Source organism: Ptychodera flava, chromosome 5, assembly GCF_041260155.1.
Source record: "Ptychodera flava strain L36383 chromosome 5, AS_Pfla_20210202, whole genome shotgun sequence".
NCBI lineage: Eukaryota > Metazoa > Hemichordata > Enteropneusta > Ptychoderidae > Ptychodera > Ptychodera flava.
In genome coordinates, this window is record NC_091932.1 from 149,107 (window position 1) to 165,675 (window position 16,569).

Consider the following 16,569-nt stretch of genomic DNA (forward strand, 5'->3'; position numbering starts at 1 on the left):
GAGAATTTCGTTACGTATATATATATATATTCCGGTCGTACTAAATTCGATAGAGAAACTGTTCCAATCTTCCGATTTCATTTGGCTTTGACATATTAAATCATAAAAGTACGTGAAATCAGGCCATGTTTTACTGTTTTTCGGTCGTATTTAATTCGGAAGAGAAACTGTTTCAATTGTCGGATTCCTACGTCAGAATAGTCCTGTTTCATAAGTCAGGTCCATGACATATGTACCAACATCAGTGATTGGTTCATCTGGTAATTTAAGGTCCATTTGCGTTACGCTGATTGGTGGGACCTCATGCGTTAGGTCTCATTGCTATGTATGATTCACTTTACAGCTCCCTAATTGGTTAATGTGTAGGTCCAGTCCTCCAAAGTTCACTGCCTCATTATGCAAGGTCTCACATGCTTCCTGGCTACCGCTGAAGTAATACGTTATTGGTGATGTTCACGGATCGGCCGAAAGTTACAACGAAAATTGCCCGACAAACCTTCATACGTTAAATATCCATGTTTTTACTTATCTCTGTCCCTTTATGCATTAAGTAGACTCGGTTCAAGTCTGTGATTTGTTAATGTTTGAGAGGAGTGAACGCAACGATATGTATTTTGCTTTCGTGTGAAACGCGCGCGTGAGTGAGGTGGACGCGATGAGTCGGGTGAACGCTATCCAGGGCAGCTTCACCCGGAATCCGGCAGAAACTAACTCACTATACTGCGCAGACTCAAAGGTAGCGCATTCAATCACTAGGAAAAACATGGCCTGGGCTACCAAATTCCGAAAAGTTTTGTACGAAATTGGACAGACACAAGAGAAACTATTATAAATGATTTTATTTTTTTTAAATTCATCGACTTGAACCAAATATAGCATTACAGGCATGTTGGCTCTTTGTTTTCCAATTGTTGGTTATGTACAAAGTACACACTTTTCATTTTCATTTTGATTTGACGGGGGCATTGGCCGCATCGACAACAGTGAGGCCTGTGAATGACAAGAGGAAACAATAGAGCTTCAAGGCATTACGTAACAAAAATTACGTAACATATTCAGGCGTCAGTAGCTCATTTCAACCAACTCCTGCAGTAAAAAGGACAAAATTTCTCCTAACAATATTTAATTCATGTATAATTCACAGTTTCACATAAAATGCCGTGAATAGTGAAGGAACTCTCAAACAAGGTCAAATCTAACTGGATATTTTGACAAATACTCGGCATGAGTACCTTTCTTCACATACTGGGATCGAGCTGCGACCAAGTGCAGGTATCATCCAAAAGTACATGGGACATTGCATAATGAGGCAGTGGACACTGGAGGACCGGAACTTCACATTAACCAATCAGGAAGCTGTAAATTGAATAATACATAATAATGAGACCTAACACATGAGGTCCCTCCAATGACTGCTCCGAAAGTGGACCTTAGAGAAGCGGATTAACCAATCAGAGCATGGAGTACATGTGTGTAGGACGTGTAATGTAGGTCATTTTGAAACAGGACTACTAGGACCTTATGTTACTGTTTTTTGGCCACACTAAATTCGGAGACAAACTTTTAATTGTCGGATTTTGGCAGGCTTTGACATTAAGGTGAAAAAGTACCTCAGAATAGTAGTTTATACCTAAACTTATTTCTGCTATGTAGAAATACTCACCCAGCTACTATCGGAAAATAACCCTTGGGCTCCATTTATGCAAGATTAAAAAATTGAACTTCCTAAGTTATTCAGTTATACTCCGTAAGCGACTGTCCACGCTAAGCGACTGTCCACGCTCGTTCAAGTACGACAGTTAGGAACTGACAATTTCCCCAAACTACTAGAAGAACCGCCAGGGGCAAAAACAACCAGAAAAACGGTTAACCAAGTATTGAAGGGGTACAATACACCAATTACCCGCAAAATTAGTGTAACACACTTCCACATGTTATACAAAACACCAAGTGGGGAGGCGGGTGGGTTTGCTGGGTGAGTATTTCTACATAGCAGAAATTAGTTTAGGTATAAACTACAATTCTGCTTATTTGAAATACTCACCCAGCTACTATCGGGAAAAAAACAGAATCCCACAGACCTTAGGAGGCGGGGAAACTAGTATTTTTTACCAGGAATAACCTGTTGGCCCACAGAAAGCGGCCCAAGAGAAAACAAACCGTCCGATTCTGATGCCATGTCCCGAAGATAGAAACTGACAAATGAGTTAGGTGAACGCCATGTACCTGCGCGATGGACATCGTTCGCAGGAATACCAGCCAAATACACCAAGGAAGAAGAGATAGCCCTAACCTCATGGGCTGTTACTCTGGTAAGGCGACGGTCAGTTTCTGAACTTTCATTATAAGTCCAATTTGAAATGGTTGACTTGGAAATGTCAAGTGAGGAAGCAGGGGCAATAGGTAGAAAAAGTCTAACTCTCCCTGCACGAAAGGACTTGGTTTGTTATAAATACCGATGAAGACAACGAACCGGGCATAATCGGCGCTCTTGAGGGTCTGGGCCAGTCAGTGAGTCAAGAGCTTTAATAGTAATCGGGGTGGCTTTAGCACCCAGTACTTGGTTCTTTGCCAAGAAACCCGGCCTAGTAGGCAAGACTGCTTCTGTCTTGGTTATAGTCAACAAACCATCAGTGGCACCAAAAGCATGAATTTCGCTCCTGAGACTGCCAGATGCTAATGCCACAAGAAAAACAGTTTTAAAGATATACAGTCACCTGTAGTGTAATTATGCCCATATATGGTCAAAGGGGCGTTCCCTGGTATTCAAAATGCGCATCTGAGGGCGCTGTTTTTAAAAAGCAGCCACCCGCTTAAAATCTGTGATTGGTTAGATTTTTTTCCATAGTAACTGTGGCAAAATTGGAACAGGTGACAGTATACCTTTAAGGGTAAGTGCCTTCAAAGTGATAGATTCCAATAGTTCAAAGGGCGTTGCTGTAGACCATTCAGAACCAAAGACGAACTCCATTGAGGGACCAAACGCTGCTAAGGGGGTCTCTCAATTTTGATATTCTTGAGCATTGCAGTTAAGGCTGCATTGTGACTAAAATCTGGGCCCCGACACTTTTGATCATCGCTGCAATGGAGGTACGATAAACAGACAATGTGCTCGGGGAGAATTCTTTGTCATTATGTAAAAATAGAAAGAATTCTGCTAATTGGCTAACAGATACTTTGAGCGGATCAATACACTCTTTACCACACCAATCACAGAATTTTGACCATTTGTCCTCGTAAGTTGCCAAGGTCTCTGAGGTCTAGAAATGGTGCCGGCAGCTGCCTGAGAAAATCCACTCGCAACGAGGGATTGCTTGACAACTTGAACGGGTGAAGCTTGAACACGCCTGGAGGGGTAGCTCCAGAGGGCGTTCTACTTTCAGATCCAGCAGCATCGGATACCATGACCACTTGGGCCATGCTGGTGCTACTAGTATCATGGTCGTTACCTCGTCCCCTATTTTCCGCAGAACTAGCGGCAAGAGAGGCAATGGAGGGAACGTGTACAGGAGAAGGTTCCTCCATGACATCGACAGTGCGTCGACTGCCAAGGCTCTGTGGTCCAAGACCGGCGACACAAACAGAGATAGTTTGTGGTTCTTGAACATCGCAAACAAGTCTGCCATGGGTGTTCCCCAAATTGCGAAAATCCAGTTGGCAATTTCCTGGGGAATTTCCCATTCCGTTGGAATCACCTTTTGGTCTCGAGACAGAGCGTCGGCAATGTGATTCCGTTTGCCTGGCAGTTGACGAGCCCGAAGGCGGACGTTGTGTTCCTTGCACCACATGAATTAGTCCCATGCTAGGTAACACAGTGTTGGGGGTCAGGTCCCTCCCATTTTGTTTATGTAGGCAACCACTGTAGCATTGTCTGAATTGACCAGGACATGCTGGTTGGTTACTGACAGCTGAAAGCGCTTGAGCGCCAGGAACACCACTTGGAGTTCTAGCCAATTGATGTGGCACTCCGGTTGGTCCTCCAACCAACTGCCCGATACTGTCAGTTCGTCAAGGTGCACTCCTCAACCGGTGGTGGAGGCGTTTGGAACAAAAACTGAGTGGGCAATGGTACCCGCAGGGGGAACACCCTCCAGCAAATTCTCCGTGTCCAGCCACCACCCTAGGTGGGCACAGAGAGCTGGTCTCACACAAATAACGTGGGTAATTGGCTGTCGAGTGGGGCACCAAAGGGCTAACAAATAAAGCTGAATCGGTCGAAGGCGTAGGCGCGCCCAGGGGATGATTGCCAGCATAGAGACCATCATGCAGATAGCTTCATGCAGGAGCTTGACCAGGATAGATGGACGGGGCAGGATAGAGTTGATAACAGCTAACAGTCTGTCCACTCATTCTTCGGTTGGGCAAACAATCCCTGAATGAGTAATGAGCCTCATCCCAATAAACGCCATGTCGCGTGAAGGGGCAATAGTTGACTTCTCTATACTCGGGATGAACCCGAGGCGGAGACTCGAATGACCAGACCAGAGTGAGATGTGTTTCGAGTACATCTCTTCTTTGATGGAGTATCAGCCAATCGTCGAGATATGGATGTGTTCTGATGGATTGGCGGTGGATGAACCCTATTAGCTCCAGCACTACTCTGGTAAATACGCGAGGTGCTGATGCTAGGCCAAATGGGTGAACTATGTACTTGTAAATAATTCCGTTTATTGAGAACCGCAGGTACTTTCGACTTTGGCAAGAGTGCGAAGTGGGCGATAAGCCATCCTCCTTATCCTCATCGCTTGTCGCTGGGGTCGAGTGGCACTTATGAGCGTCATGCGATTGAGATTTGCTCTTTCTTGCAACACTGGACACCACCTGAGAACCGGTTCTAACCGCTGAAAACCCCATTGCGCTAGGCCGCCCGGTATGTGTCGACCCAGTGAGCCCGTCACAAGGGGCACCAGGACGACTCATGTTAGCATGAGATCTATGCATGCGTTTAACACCACAATGTCCCTTGCCAGTGGAAACTGACTTATGAGTCGAAAAAGTGGCAGTCTGTTTGCCTGTTGAAGACGAGCGGTTCTGCACTGAATTAGGCCCCGCAGGACAAGTGCGCTCAACAGGAAGCCCTGTACCCACGTTAGGGCCCGGTTGTTAAAACCCCAGCTGGTGTAACATTCATCCCGACTGGGTTATGGTACGGTAGTTGTTGTCCAGGGACAACTGGGTTAAAGTAATTCCAACCTGGAGGCTGGTAATACGTGCCTGGTTGGAAAAAGGGAGCATAATTTCCATACGGCTGAAACATGCCGGCTTGTTGGAAATTCCCTTGGTAGGGGCCTTGATTGGGACCATTAGGGGCAAACATCGAACCTTGGTACTGTGTAGAATATTGGTTGATGTTAGAATGGCCCATCTGATCCCTAGGTTGGGCAGAGTATGACTGGTCTACCATACCCTGTTGTGGTAAAAGTCCTTGGTTCACTTGAGTAGCATACATATGACCAGGGACCCCACCTACTGTAGCCTGGTTGAAATTAGGATGACCTGATTGTGCTCCAGCTGGTACTATCCTGCTCTGTTGCGGGATTGGTCCTTGGACAACCTGATTAGTATGCATAAGTCCAGGACCCCCACCACCGGAAGCAGCTTGCCCAGCACCGGAAGCAGCTTGCCCAGAGACAGGCTGTGTGGTCTCTCTTGGCGTGAAAATGGGCTGGCTAGAACCTTTGGTAGAAATTAATTGCGTTGATTCACCGGGATTAACCGTCCCTTTGGTAACATTCAATGACGAACGGGCATCACTTACTTGTTGTGGGTCAGACAAAGCCTCCGTTGTCTTAGGAGGTCGTCTGTGTTGGTGTCACCAGCCATATGAGCATGGTGCATTCCAACCAAAACTCGCGACTCACACACGTTCGGTCGCTATGCTTGAATCATCGCAAAGGAAAAATTAAACATGTCTGCCAGACCAGTATCAGTATGGAAGGCGTATGATGTAACAGTATAGCCACTTACGGTGGGTATTTAGAGAAAAATAAAAATAAAAACGCAACAAAAAACAAAGCGAGAGAAAGCTAGAATTATTAATAGCTGAATGCAATTGGATATTTGTGCAATGCAAAATGAAAAAAACCAAAAAAACAAACAAGAAATGCCCGTGAAACCCGTCCAAGCTGAGCGATGAGGTCATAAGCATGTCGCAATGTATTCTGGGTAATGAAGGTAAAATTTGTATATAGCATGTTCTATGGTAGTAATGTGAGAAATAGAGAAAGAAAGAAAGAAAGAAGGAAAGTGAGCTAAAACTAACAGTTCAAGAGCTGGTCTCTGGAACTAATAAAACAAGCGACCTAGCGGCCGATATAGCTCCGCTGTGTTTATGTAGAGAATAACTATTTTTGACACATGTTGATGAAGAAGGTGAAAATCTTTGATAGCTCAATGCAGTGGCCAGAAAAAAGTGGCTAAAATAGCTGCAAAAATACACAATTGAAGATTTCATCATACTTTGAATATATCACATTCAGATCATCCCTAAGAAAATGTCAACCAAAGCTATCTGATGAGTAGTTTTTTGAGAATATATTTTTCTGACCAAAAATGGCAACAATTGCCCCCCCCCCAAAAAAAAATAAAAAATAAAAAAATTGCAGATTTCATCATAATTTCAAAAGATCAAATTTTAATAGTTCATCTATAGAAACCTGTATACCAAATTTCAAAGCTCATTTAGACCAGTACTTTTTGAGAAACACATTTTTTGACCAAAAATGGCTAAAATTGCCTAAAAAATTCAACATTGCAGATTTCATCATAATTTCAATAAAGATCATTTAGTTCATCAGTAGGAACCTGTATACCAAATTTCAAAGCTTTCAGACCACTACTTGTTGAGAAACACATTTTTTGACCAAAAATGGCAAAAATTGCCCCAAAAATACAAAATTACAGATTTCATCAGAAATTAAATATATATTACTTAGTTCCTCTATAGAAACCTGTATACCGAATTTCAAAACTATCAGACCTGTACTTTTTGAAAAATACATTTTTTGACCAAAAATGGCAAAAATTGCCTTAAAAATGCAAATTTGCATATTTCTGCACAATTTGAACAAATCTGAAATAGATCATCCCTAGGTACATATGTACCAAATGTCAAAGCTATCTGACTGGTAGTTTTGAAGAAGAAGATTTTTAAAGATTTTTTTACCTAAAATGACAAAAATTGCCTTAAAAATACAAATATTCAAATTTCACCACGATTTGAACAAATCTGACTGAAGTCACCCTAAGTAAACTGCATATCAAATTTCAAAGCAATCGGACAAGCGGTTTCAGAGAAGAAGATTTTTTTACCAAAAACACCAAAAAATGCCCCAAAAATACAAATATGCAAATTTCACCACGATTTGAACAAACTGAAGTGAGGTCACCCCAAGTGAAGTGCATATAAAATTTCAAAGCAATTGGACTTGCAGTTTTAGAGGAGAAGGCAATTGTTGACGGACGACGACGACGGAAAATCAACCTATTTGATAAGCTCCGCGTCGCTGACAGCGGAGCTAATAAGTGTTATCAGCAATTAGAAATTTAAAAAGTAAAAAAGCAGCAGGGATTGATAGGTTTTGTACATGGTTCCTCCTTTCTATGTAAACTCTTAGCTACATTATTTAATGCAGTTTTAGATACATCCAACTTTCCAGACATCTGGAATACGAGATGACACACGTATTTAAACATAGGGCCAAAGTCCCTAAAGCTACTATAGACATGGGTACAAAATTAAGTATTTCCTGACTGTATGAAATTATCTCACTAAGGTCATCCTAGGGACATGTAAACCAAATATTAAAGCTGTCTGACCAGCGGTTTTGAAAAAACAAGCGACTCAACAGTTGACAGAGCTCTGCTGTGTTATGTAGAGAATAACCTTTTGTGACACATGTATTGATGAAGAAGGTGGATATCTTTGATAGCTCATTTCAGGATGGCCTGACCAAAAATGGAGAAAAATTCCGTAAAATACAGATTTGCATATATCATCAGACTATATTAGTCTATAATAGCAAATAAACGAGAGTTAATTACATTCTAATTAAAGTAAACAAGACTTGCTTAAATGAAGATTTACGTCATAAAAAACAGCATATCTGTCAGGTTATAAAGAATCTTGAGCTGGGTATCTTTCAATATCAGTATTTTCAGCCTATTAATCAAGCAAATTTTAACTTTCAAATTAACATTGTAAGTAAGTTCTGTTGAATAAGTTGAGACTGTACGTACTCAGAGAAAGCACACTTAAGGGACAAATGTTTGAAACTTAAGAAGTTCAAGGTCATCAAAAGCATTATAAGGAATCATGTAACACTTTCATTGCACTGTTTACACAGATTGCATAATTGCTATAAATAGCACATGAGGAATCTTACAGCCTAGCTTTACCATAAAAACCGTATCACTTTGACCACTCTTTTAACTCACCACTCTATTTTTTCTTCAAAAAGTAATTTTATTTTATCCTTACCAAGTCAACCATAAACGGAAAATGGAACTTTCTCTATCTCTATTTATTTGACCACCCTATCATGACAAACCGTTATGAGCAATTTCTTTTAGATAACATAAATGGTGGTCCAGAATATATCAAAGTTGGGATTCAGGAAAGTTGCCTTTACATGTTTTAATCCTCTAAGCTGGTAAGCATTTCACTATGAACTGTCAAAAAAAGTTGAACTTTCTGATAATTCTACACTAAAATTATTTTGGCTTTGATGATTTCCTAATTAATTCAATTATTTAAAATCATATTAATTATTTTTTCTGGGTGAATTGATAGGGTTTATACAGTACAAGAATTACATACAATGTAAGTCAAATTTTGACCAAAAATGACCAAAAAAATCCTTTAAAATACACCTTTGAATATTTCATCACAATTTGAACAAATCTAAGTTGGGTTATCCCTAGGGACCTGTATACCAAATAACAAAGCTGTCTGATCAGCGGTTATGAAGAAGAAGATTTTTACCAAAAACACCTTTTTTGGCATTAATTTGCCCATTTTCAACAATATCAAAAAATTAAAAAAAACTGTTTCTCAAAATCATATTTTTCATCTACACAACAAATATCAAATCAGTAAGTACTGCAGTTCTCAAGATATTTGAGTGGACGGACACCTCACAAACGGACATACATACATACATACAGACTGACGCCGGACGGATACCCATCCCAATAGCTTCTATAGACTATAGTCTATAATAGCTAAAAAGGGAGATAGATATGAACCAAAATTTTATAGGGGCATTCTGTCGGAAGCTGTGTAGGTAAAGTTCTCTCTTACATTCTTAATGAAAGGCTAAATAGTTTTTTAGATGACAATCATATTATATACATAATAATCAAGCTGGATTTCGCAAAAACCATCGCACAATAGATGACATATTTATCCTGAAGACAATAAGCAGCAGAATATTTATGTTTGTTTTGTTGACTTTGCTAAGGCTATCGATTTGGTATGGTCTTTTTCATAAACTTCTCAAAAATAATATAATGGCAAATTATACAGATTTATAAAACACATGTACACTAACACAACATCACACATCAAAACAAATAATTTTATCTCGCCCAGCCTGAAAGTTGAAAAAGGAGTTAAACAGGACTGTGTTCTAAGTCCTAGTCTGTTCAATTTATATGTCAATGACTTGAAAACAAATCTAGACAAAGTAAACACTGAACCACCAGTGTTGAATGATACTCCAATTATCTCATTATTTTACGCTGATGACCTTGTCTTAATCTATTTCAAAAGACGGTTTGCAGAGTGAGTTAAATACACTACACACATTGTGCTCTAATTGGAAACTTGATGTTAATTTACAGAAAACCAAACCAATTAATTTTAGTAAATCTCCTTTGATAGATAAACACTTATTTAGCTATGGTAGTACATGCATCAAATCTGTTAAAGGCGGAGCCTCCATTTAAAAGGGCCCAAAGCTATGGCAGCATTTGTTGTGTAGGTTGACCAAACAGGCAATACGAGGGGAAACGCTGCTGAAAATGCCACTTTTAGTTTTTTTTTCAGGCCGCAAAAACACAGACAGACTGCCAAGCGGTCAGCACGAACCTGCTGCCGATCAAACTCCGTGGTTATAATCAAATTCTAATGCGACTGGAAGACAAGTTTTTAGGAAATTCGAGTGTTGGTGGTGGGGAATCAACAACTGTTGGCGGTTTGAACTAACCGTCAATCAAACACTTAATAAACTCTATTTGCAGGATTAGCAAAAGGTGACAAAAGGTTGAGATCAGTTTGTGTAATTAATGTTATAGAAATCATACATCGTACTGGCCAGATGTTTGACTAGGAGGAGAACTCCACTAATGCGAAAAACTGGGATCGAAAATTGCGGCTTTAAGAGCTATACATACTTAGGCCTGACAATTAAATCAAATAGTAGTTTCAGTGACACAATTACAAATTTGGCTGATATAAAGCAGCAACATCTTTGTATAGTTTAAAAAGGGTTTTATTGCACAGCAGAAAGATAACATTTCCCCTACATTTATTCAATGTTTTCATTAAACCTGTTTTACTGTATGGCTCAGAGATTTGGGGACAAGATTTCATGGATTACAAGAAGTGGGATAAATCAGCAATTGAAAAAATTCACCTCAAATTTTGTAAGAACATTTTACAGTGCAACAGACAAGCTTGTAATGCCGCTGTGAGGGGTGAACTAGGACAATTTCCACTTCTACTTGAGGTCAAACTTAATATTGTTAAATACTGGGGTTTTTCTGGAGGGCCTATGCTTCATATTATGCAACTCCCACATTGTAATCTTGCTAAGGAAGCTTTTCTGGAGCAAATGGTAAACAACACTAACAATACATCCTTGTTTAACTGTTTAAGTGCTTTAATTAAAGAAAATGGAATTGACTTTCTCCTTGATAAAGCTCCATCACTTAAACACCATGAAGTTATAACTGGAGTAATGAAAACAAATTTAACAAACAATTATGAGGTCTTTTGGAAAAATTTGATCACTGATGAAAATAGTAAACTAAGAATGTACGCCAAAATAAACATCATTTTAGATTAGGACCCAGTTAACACAGTTACAAGGTGAGAAAAGAAAATTACTCACCAAGTAATCATGATCTAGCAATTTAAAAAGGGAGACACACTGTTCGAAAAACCCAAATTACTGAAAGATACTGCAATCAATGTAACACAGACAGTATTGAAGATGAAACACTCTTTTTATTAGTCTGTCCGAAATACAAAGTCCAAAGAATACAACTGAAAATCAGCTTATTTCTCTACTAACAAAACAAGAGTTATCTTTTAATGAACTTGCAGATCATATTTTTACTTTAGATAAACAAAGAAATACCTAGTTATATTATTATTAGCTACTATTATACTGTAATACTTTATCTTTATTGAAGAAAATTTTAACTTATTTTTGTTATCACACTTTTATTGCCACAAATGTGATGTAAATCCTATATTTACAAGCAAGCAATAAAATATTATTATTATTATTATTATGGCAGTGGTTATAACTTTAGGCTGGTTGGTTACTCCCTGTCCCATGGGGGTAACCTGCTGTCGTTTCCTGAATTTCTGTGTCTTGTCCTCCTCCGTGGACAGTCTGCTTTGACTGGGTTGTATTTCTTTAGGGATATTTATTTGAATTGACTGGAACAAAATTGATGAAACTTGCTATGTACATTAAAGATGCTATGATATAACATTTTTGAAAGTTATTAAGCATTTTTACTTCAGACAAATACTTGTTGCATATTTAATAAACTTTCCTAATTAGATGTATATATATATCTAAATTGGCTTGACCAAAGTTGATGAAACTCGCTAAGTACATTGAAGATACTATGATATAACATTATTGAAAATCATTAAGCAGTTTCACTTCAGCCAATTCCTTATTTACATATTTACTGAACTTCACTAAGTAGGGATGTATATCTGAATTGACTTGACTGAAGTTGATGAATCTTGCTACATATATTGAAGATACTATAAAAAAACATTATTGAAAGTCATTAAACTTTTTTACTTCAGCCAATTCCTAATTAGCGTATTTTAATTAACTTTCCTAATTAGGGATATTTATCTGTATTGACTAGACCATATTTGACGAAACTTGCTATGTACATTAAAGATACTATGATACAACATTGAAAGTCATTTAACATTTTTACTTCAGCCAAATCCTAATTTGCATATTTAATGAGAACATTTCAGTCAATTCCTAATTTGAAATATTATAATGAACTTTCCCGATTGGGGATATATACTTGGATTTAGAATTAATCTGTGGCGAATATTATTCATTATGTTGATCATAACACTTTCAATGAAGTTGCAAACATGTGGCAAAGGTTCAAATTTACACATAACTACAATATAATGAAACAAGTGAGCATTTTCAGTTCATATCTAGTTCTCAAGGCCTGCAAGCAGTCTTATCATTTCTTCCCTCAATTCAAGTTGGCTATAACCCTGGGGTCTCCTCAATTCATCATATTCTGGGAAGTCCTCCTGAAACTGTTGAAATAATATAAATTAATTTACGACAGCTATGTCAAAAATAGCGTCAAGGACACTGAAGCTCCTCAAGTGTGAGGCCAGTTGAAGTAGTTGGTTGTTGGTAAGCAGTAATTGACTTGGAGGCATGGGGTTGGGATACGGGATACACAAGATTTGTGTTACATTCATTTAATTGTATATACGGCACGATTTGGCGCATTAATATAAAAATAAGTTGCATACATTTACACCAATCTATCCTGATGGAGTATGTGGCGGTTTATTATTAGGCCACTAGTAAAGTGAGTAAGCGCCATTTACTGCATTGGAATGCAGGAGAGCCACCGTAATTTCTCTGTCAGCACTCTAGTGAAAATTACTTCATTGTGTTTTTCAACATTTAAATTTGTAGTATACAAGTGAATTGCATTTTCACATTGATCTGCTTGACCAGAAAATTCATCAGCCTTTTGCTGAAGTAGGTTTATATCTTCTTGTGTATATTGGCCAACTCTGAGACGATTAAGTAATTCTGCAAAATGTTTACCATCTTTCTGTCTGCACAGGCGCAATAGAGAAATAAATATGCAAAAAAGATGAAAGGCTACAGTAGTATTTGTGAAATCGAGCTCAAAGGTCATCAAAGTCATGTGAGATTTTGTCAAAAAAAATTGTATCCCATAGTTATCCCTATATACCAAAAATCAGACCTCTAGCTCTATTGGCTTGCACAGAATTAGATATGTGCATAATTAATAAGGTACAGGATATGGCACCATACGGTCTCCCATCATACCAAATGTGAAGGGTGTAGCACTTGTGGTTATTGAGTTATGGCCATATATGTATATTTGGGTTAAAAGGTCAGCCAGGTCACATAATATTTTGTCAAAAAAAATTGTATCTCATAGTTATCCCTATATACCGAAAATCAGACTTCCAGCTCTATTGACTGGCCCAAAATTAGATACATGCATAATTAATGAGGTACAGGATGCGTCATCATTAGGTGTCCCATCATACTAAATATGAAGTGTAGCCCTTGTGATTACTGAGTTATGAAGAAATATCTATATTTGATTTCAAAGGTAATTGAGGTCACGTGACATTTTGTCAAAAAAATTGTATCCCATAGTTATCCCTATATACCAAAAATCAGACCTCCCTCTATTGACTTCCCCAAAATTAGATATGTAAATAATTAATGAGGTACAGGTTGTGGCGTCATAAGGTTTCCCATCATACAAAATATGAAGGGTGTAGCCCTTGTGGTTACTGAGTTATGGACATATATGTATATTTGGGGTCAAAGGTCATCAAGGTCACGTGATATTTTGTCAAAAAAATTGTATCCCATAGTTATCCCTACATACCAAAAATCAGAACTATAGCTCTATTATTAAGCCCAGAATTAGGTATGTGCATAATTAACACAGGAAGTGGCTGGTCATGTGACATTTTGTCGAAAAACTTTGCTCCCATAGTTTTCTCTATGTACCATAAACACATTGAAGTTGATAGCCAGTTAGAGTGAAATCCGATCAAGCTGCAAACTTAATTAGCCAAGGTATTGTGTATCAGCGATTTTTACGACATTAACAGCTGGGCTTGATGTGGTCTTGTTTATATCTTTAATCAGCTACACCTCTCAGTTACACATCACACCAGGGCCACTCCACTGTACCCAGACAGAGAAACATAAACAAATCACTACACTTTGCAATGTCATGTATCTTTCTTTTTTATTCGTGATGAACAAATGAGCTTGAAAGTTCAGGAAGGTTTTGAAATTTTCGCTTGTCCAGTCTCAGTGAATCTACATATAAAACAATTTTGGGAATTCCTGACAATTGGACACAATGATAAGTTATCTGTTGCTTAAAACGGTCTAATCATTGCAATCCTAGTTCTGACAGATGAATCGAATCATGAAATAGTGTAAGGGAACATTCTCATCACAGTATACCTCAAAAACAGAACGAAAGAGAAAGTACTAGAGCTATTACAACTTTAAAAATACCTTAAAGCTAAAAATAGAAATAATAGTGAAAAATTTGTCTAAATGGTATAAATGAAATGAGCTACAAGTAATAGAACACATCATAATCATCTTCGCAAGTGTTTCAGTGAAAAGGATGCCTTGTAACAAACTGTCTTTTTTTACGTTTTATTAGAATCGTTATGTTGAAAAGGTTCTTGCAGTGCACCATTGAGTCCAATCAGGAACTCCATGAATACATTTACAAATGTATTTTGAACATGTAAGTTTATATGATGCTGGTCTAGCCGGTCAATTCCCAAAGCTACCTGAACTTTCACGCTCACTTGTTCATCACAAATAAAAATGAAAGATACATGACATTGCAAAGTGTGGTGATTTGTTTATGTTTCTCGGTCTGACATTCATGAAGTGGCCCTGGTGTGTTGTGTAACTGAGAGCATGTAGCTGATTAAAGATGTAAACAAGACCACATCAAGCCCTGCTGTGTTAATGTTGTAAACATCGCAGATACACATCTCCGGAAGTTAGTTGGCCAAATCTTGACAGAAGGAAGTCTTGACAGAAGGAAGTAAAAGTTGACGCCGCAGTTTATCACATGACACATGGACACACAGACGGAAGTTAGTTGGCCAAATCTTGACAGAAGGAAGTCTTGACAGAAGGAAGTAAAAGTTGACGCCGCCATTTCTAGTTTTCAATTCTAATAGCTCCTCAGTATATAAAACTGAGGAGCTAATAAAATGAAAGAATAATTGTTTCCACCATTTTGTACATTTATGCGCAACTGTATGCATGCCTATCAGCTGATCTAATAAATCAACACCCCCATGTACTTATTATAGTCTCTTATCGTAACTGGCTGGTTCATTTAAATCTCTGAAACATTCCCTCCCTAGATTTTGTATGTCTCTGTACTGTGGTATGTTCAGATGCAGTATGGATGGTTGACATGATATACACAGCCCTATTGTCTTTCCATTGCAAAGTAAGCATATAGTTTTATCCCTGTACCATCGCATTGATCCCCTTTCTGCAGTCCTCTCCCACCTGACATCCTTCATACAAGGTGGAAAACCCCGTCGATTTTTTGTTATTGTCCCACACACAAGAACCCCCCGTTCCCTAAAATCATGCAATAACACTGGGGAAGTACAAAAATTGTCAAAATAAACATAGTAACCATTATTATACAAATACCTACAAAGACCCATGACTACATCATATCCCAACCCATTCCTTGATGTGTTTGTTTCCCTCTTGCTTAAATAAATATCAAATTCAAAGGTATAACCTGTTGCAGCATCTGCAAGTACCCATAACTTAATTCCAAATCTCTTTGGTTTATCCCCCATAAATTGCATCACAGGGACCCTACCTTTTGCAGCCACTATACATTCATCCACAGGCACGTTTTGCCCTGGTTGAAAATATTGTTTACAAATGTGTTTCACATGTGTGTACAGTTCCTCAACTTTAGATGGTCTGTTCTCTGCATCTTCATGATCTGGGTGAGTGATTTTTAAGAAAGCCATGATAGCTTTGAATCATTGGCGAGATGATGGATCTGGATGGTATGAAGGATCTTGCCCAGCAGCCTCTGTACAAAGACTGGACACTCCAATAAGTCCTTGATTGGTAGCCTTACCAGTAGGGTGGCCAAGCCATTTTTTTCTCTTGTTTATACACACAGTTTAAATGGATTTTAAGCAAGAATGGGGTAAAAGAAGAAAAATAAAAAAAAAATTATGCAAATAGCTGTATCCAATCAAAAGTTATGAATTTTTAAAGCAATAAAAGTGCCATTTTTTCGCGGACAATTTTCGGCAAATTTTAAAATTATTTCAAAGTATGCAGATTCCTTCAAGTTTGGCAACCCATAATTTTTTATTTACTTCACATGGAATCATTAAACTATGTGTCTTGTGCACAGATTTACCCAATATTACGGAAAAATCAAGATTTGACTGATGCACAGTCTTGGATTTTGAAACTGTGAGTGTTGAAAATTGCAAATATTTTGTCTGACTTAGTCAAAATTGCGGCG

General features: G+C 38.4%; 1 protein-coding gene across 1 annotated transcript; it reads right to left on the reverse strand.

Annotated features, from left to right (window-relative positions):
• Positions 1-5,089: 5,089 nt before the first annotated feature.
• LOC139132643 (mediator of RNA polymerase II transcription subunit 12-like) lies at positions 5,090-16,057 on the reverse strand. The gene is made up of 2 exons (XM_070698912.1): positions 15,987-16,057; positions 5,090-5,801 (listed from the first exon to the last, which is right to left on the reverse strand). Exons 1-2 carry the CDS (start codon positions 16,055-16,057, stop codon positions 5,090-5,092), a joined length of 783 nt encoding a protein of 260 aa, XP_070555013.1.
• Positions 16,058-16,569: the final 512 nt, after the last annotated feature.

Excerpts from the sequence above, each read along its gene's own strand:
- LOC139132643 (XM_070698912.1), bottom strand. The coding sequence starts at position 16,057 with ATGGCTTTCTTAAAAATCACTCACCCAGATCATGAAGATGCAGAGAAC. Across the intron at positions 5,802-15,986 it reads CCATCTAAAGTTGAGGAACT|ACGACCTCCTAAGACAACGG; the intron begins GTACACACATGT and ends ACACCAACACAG.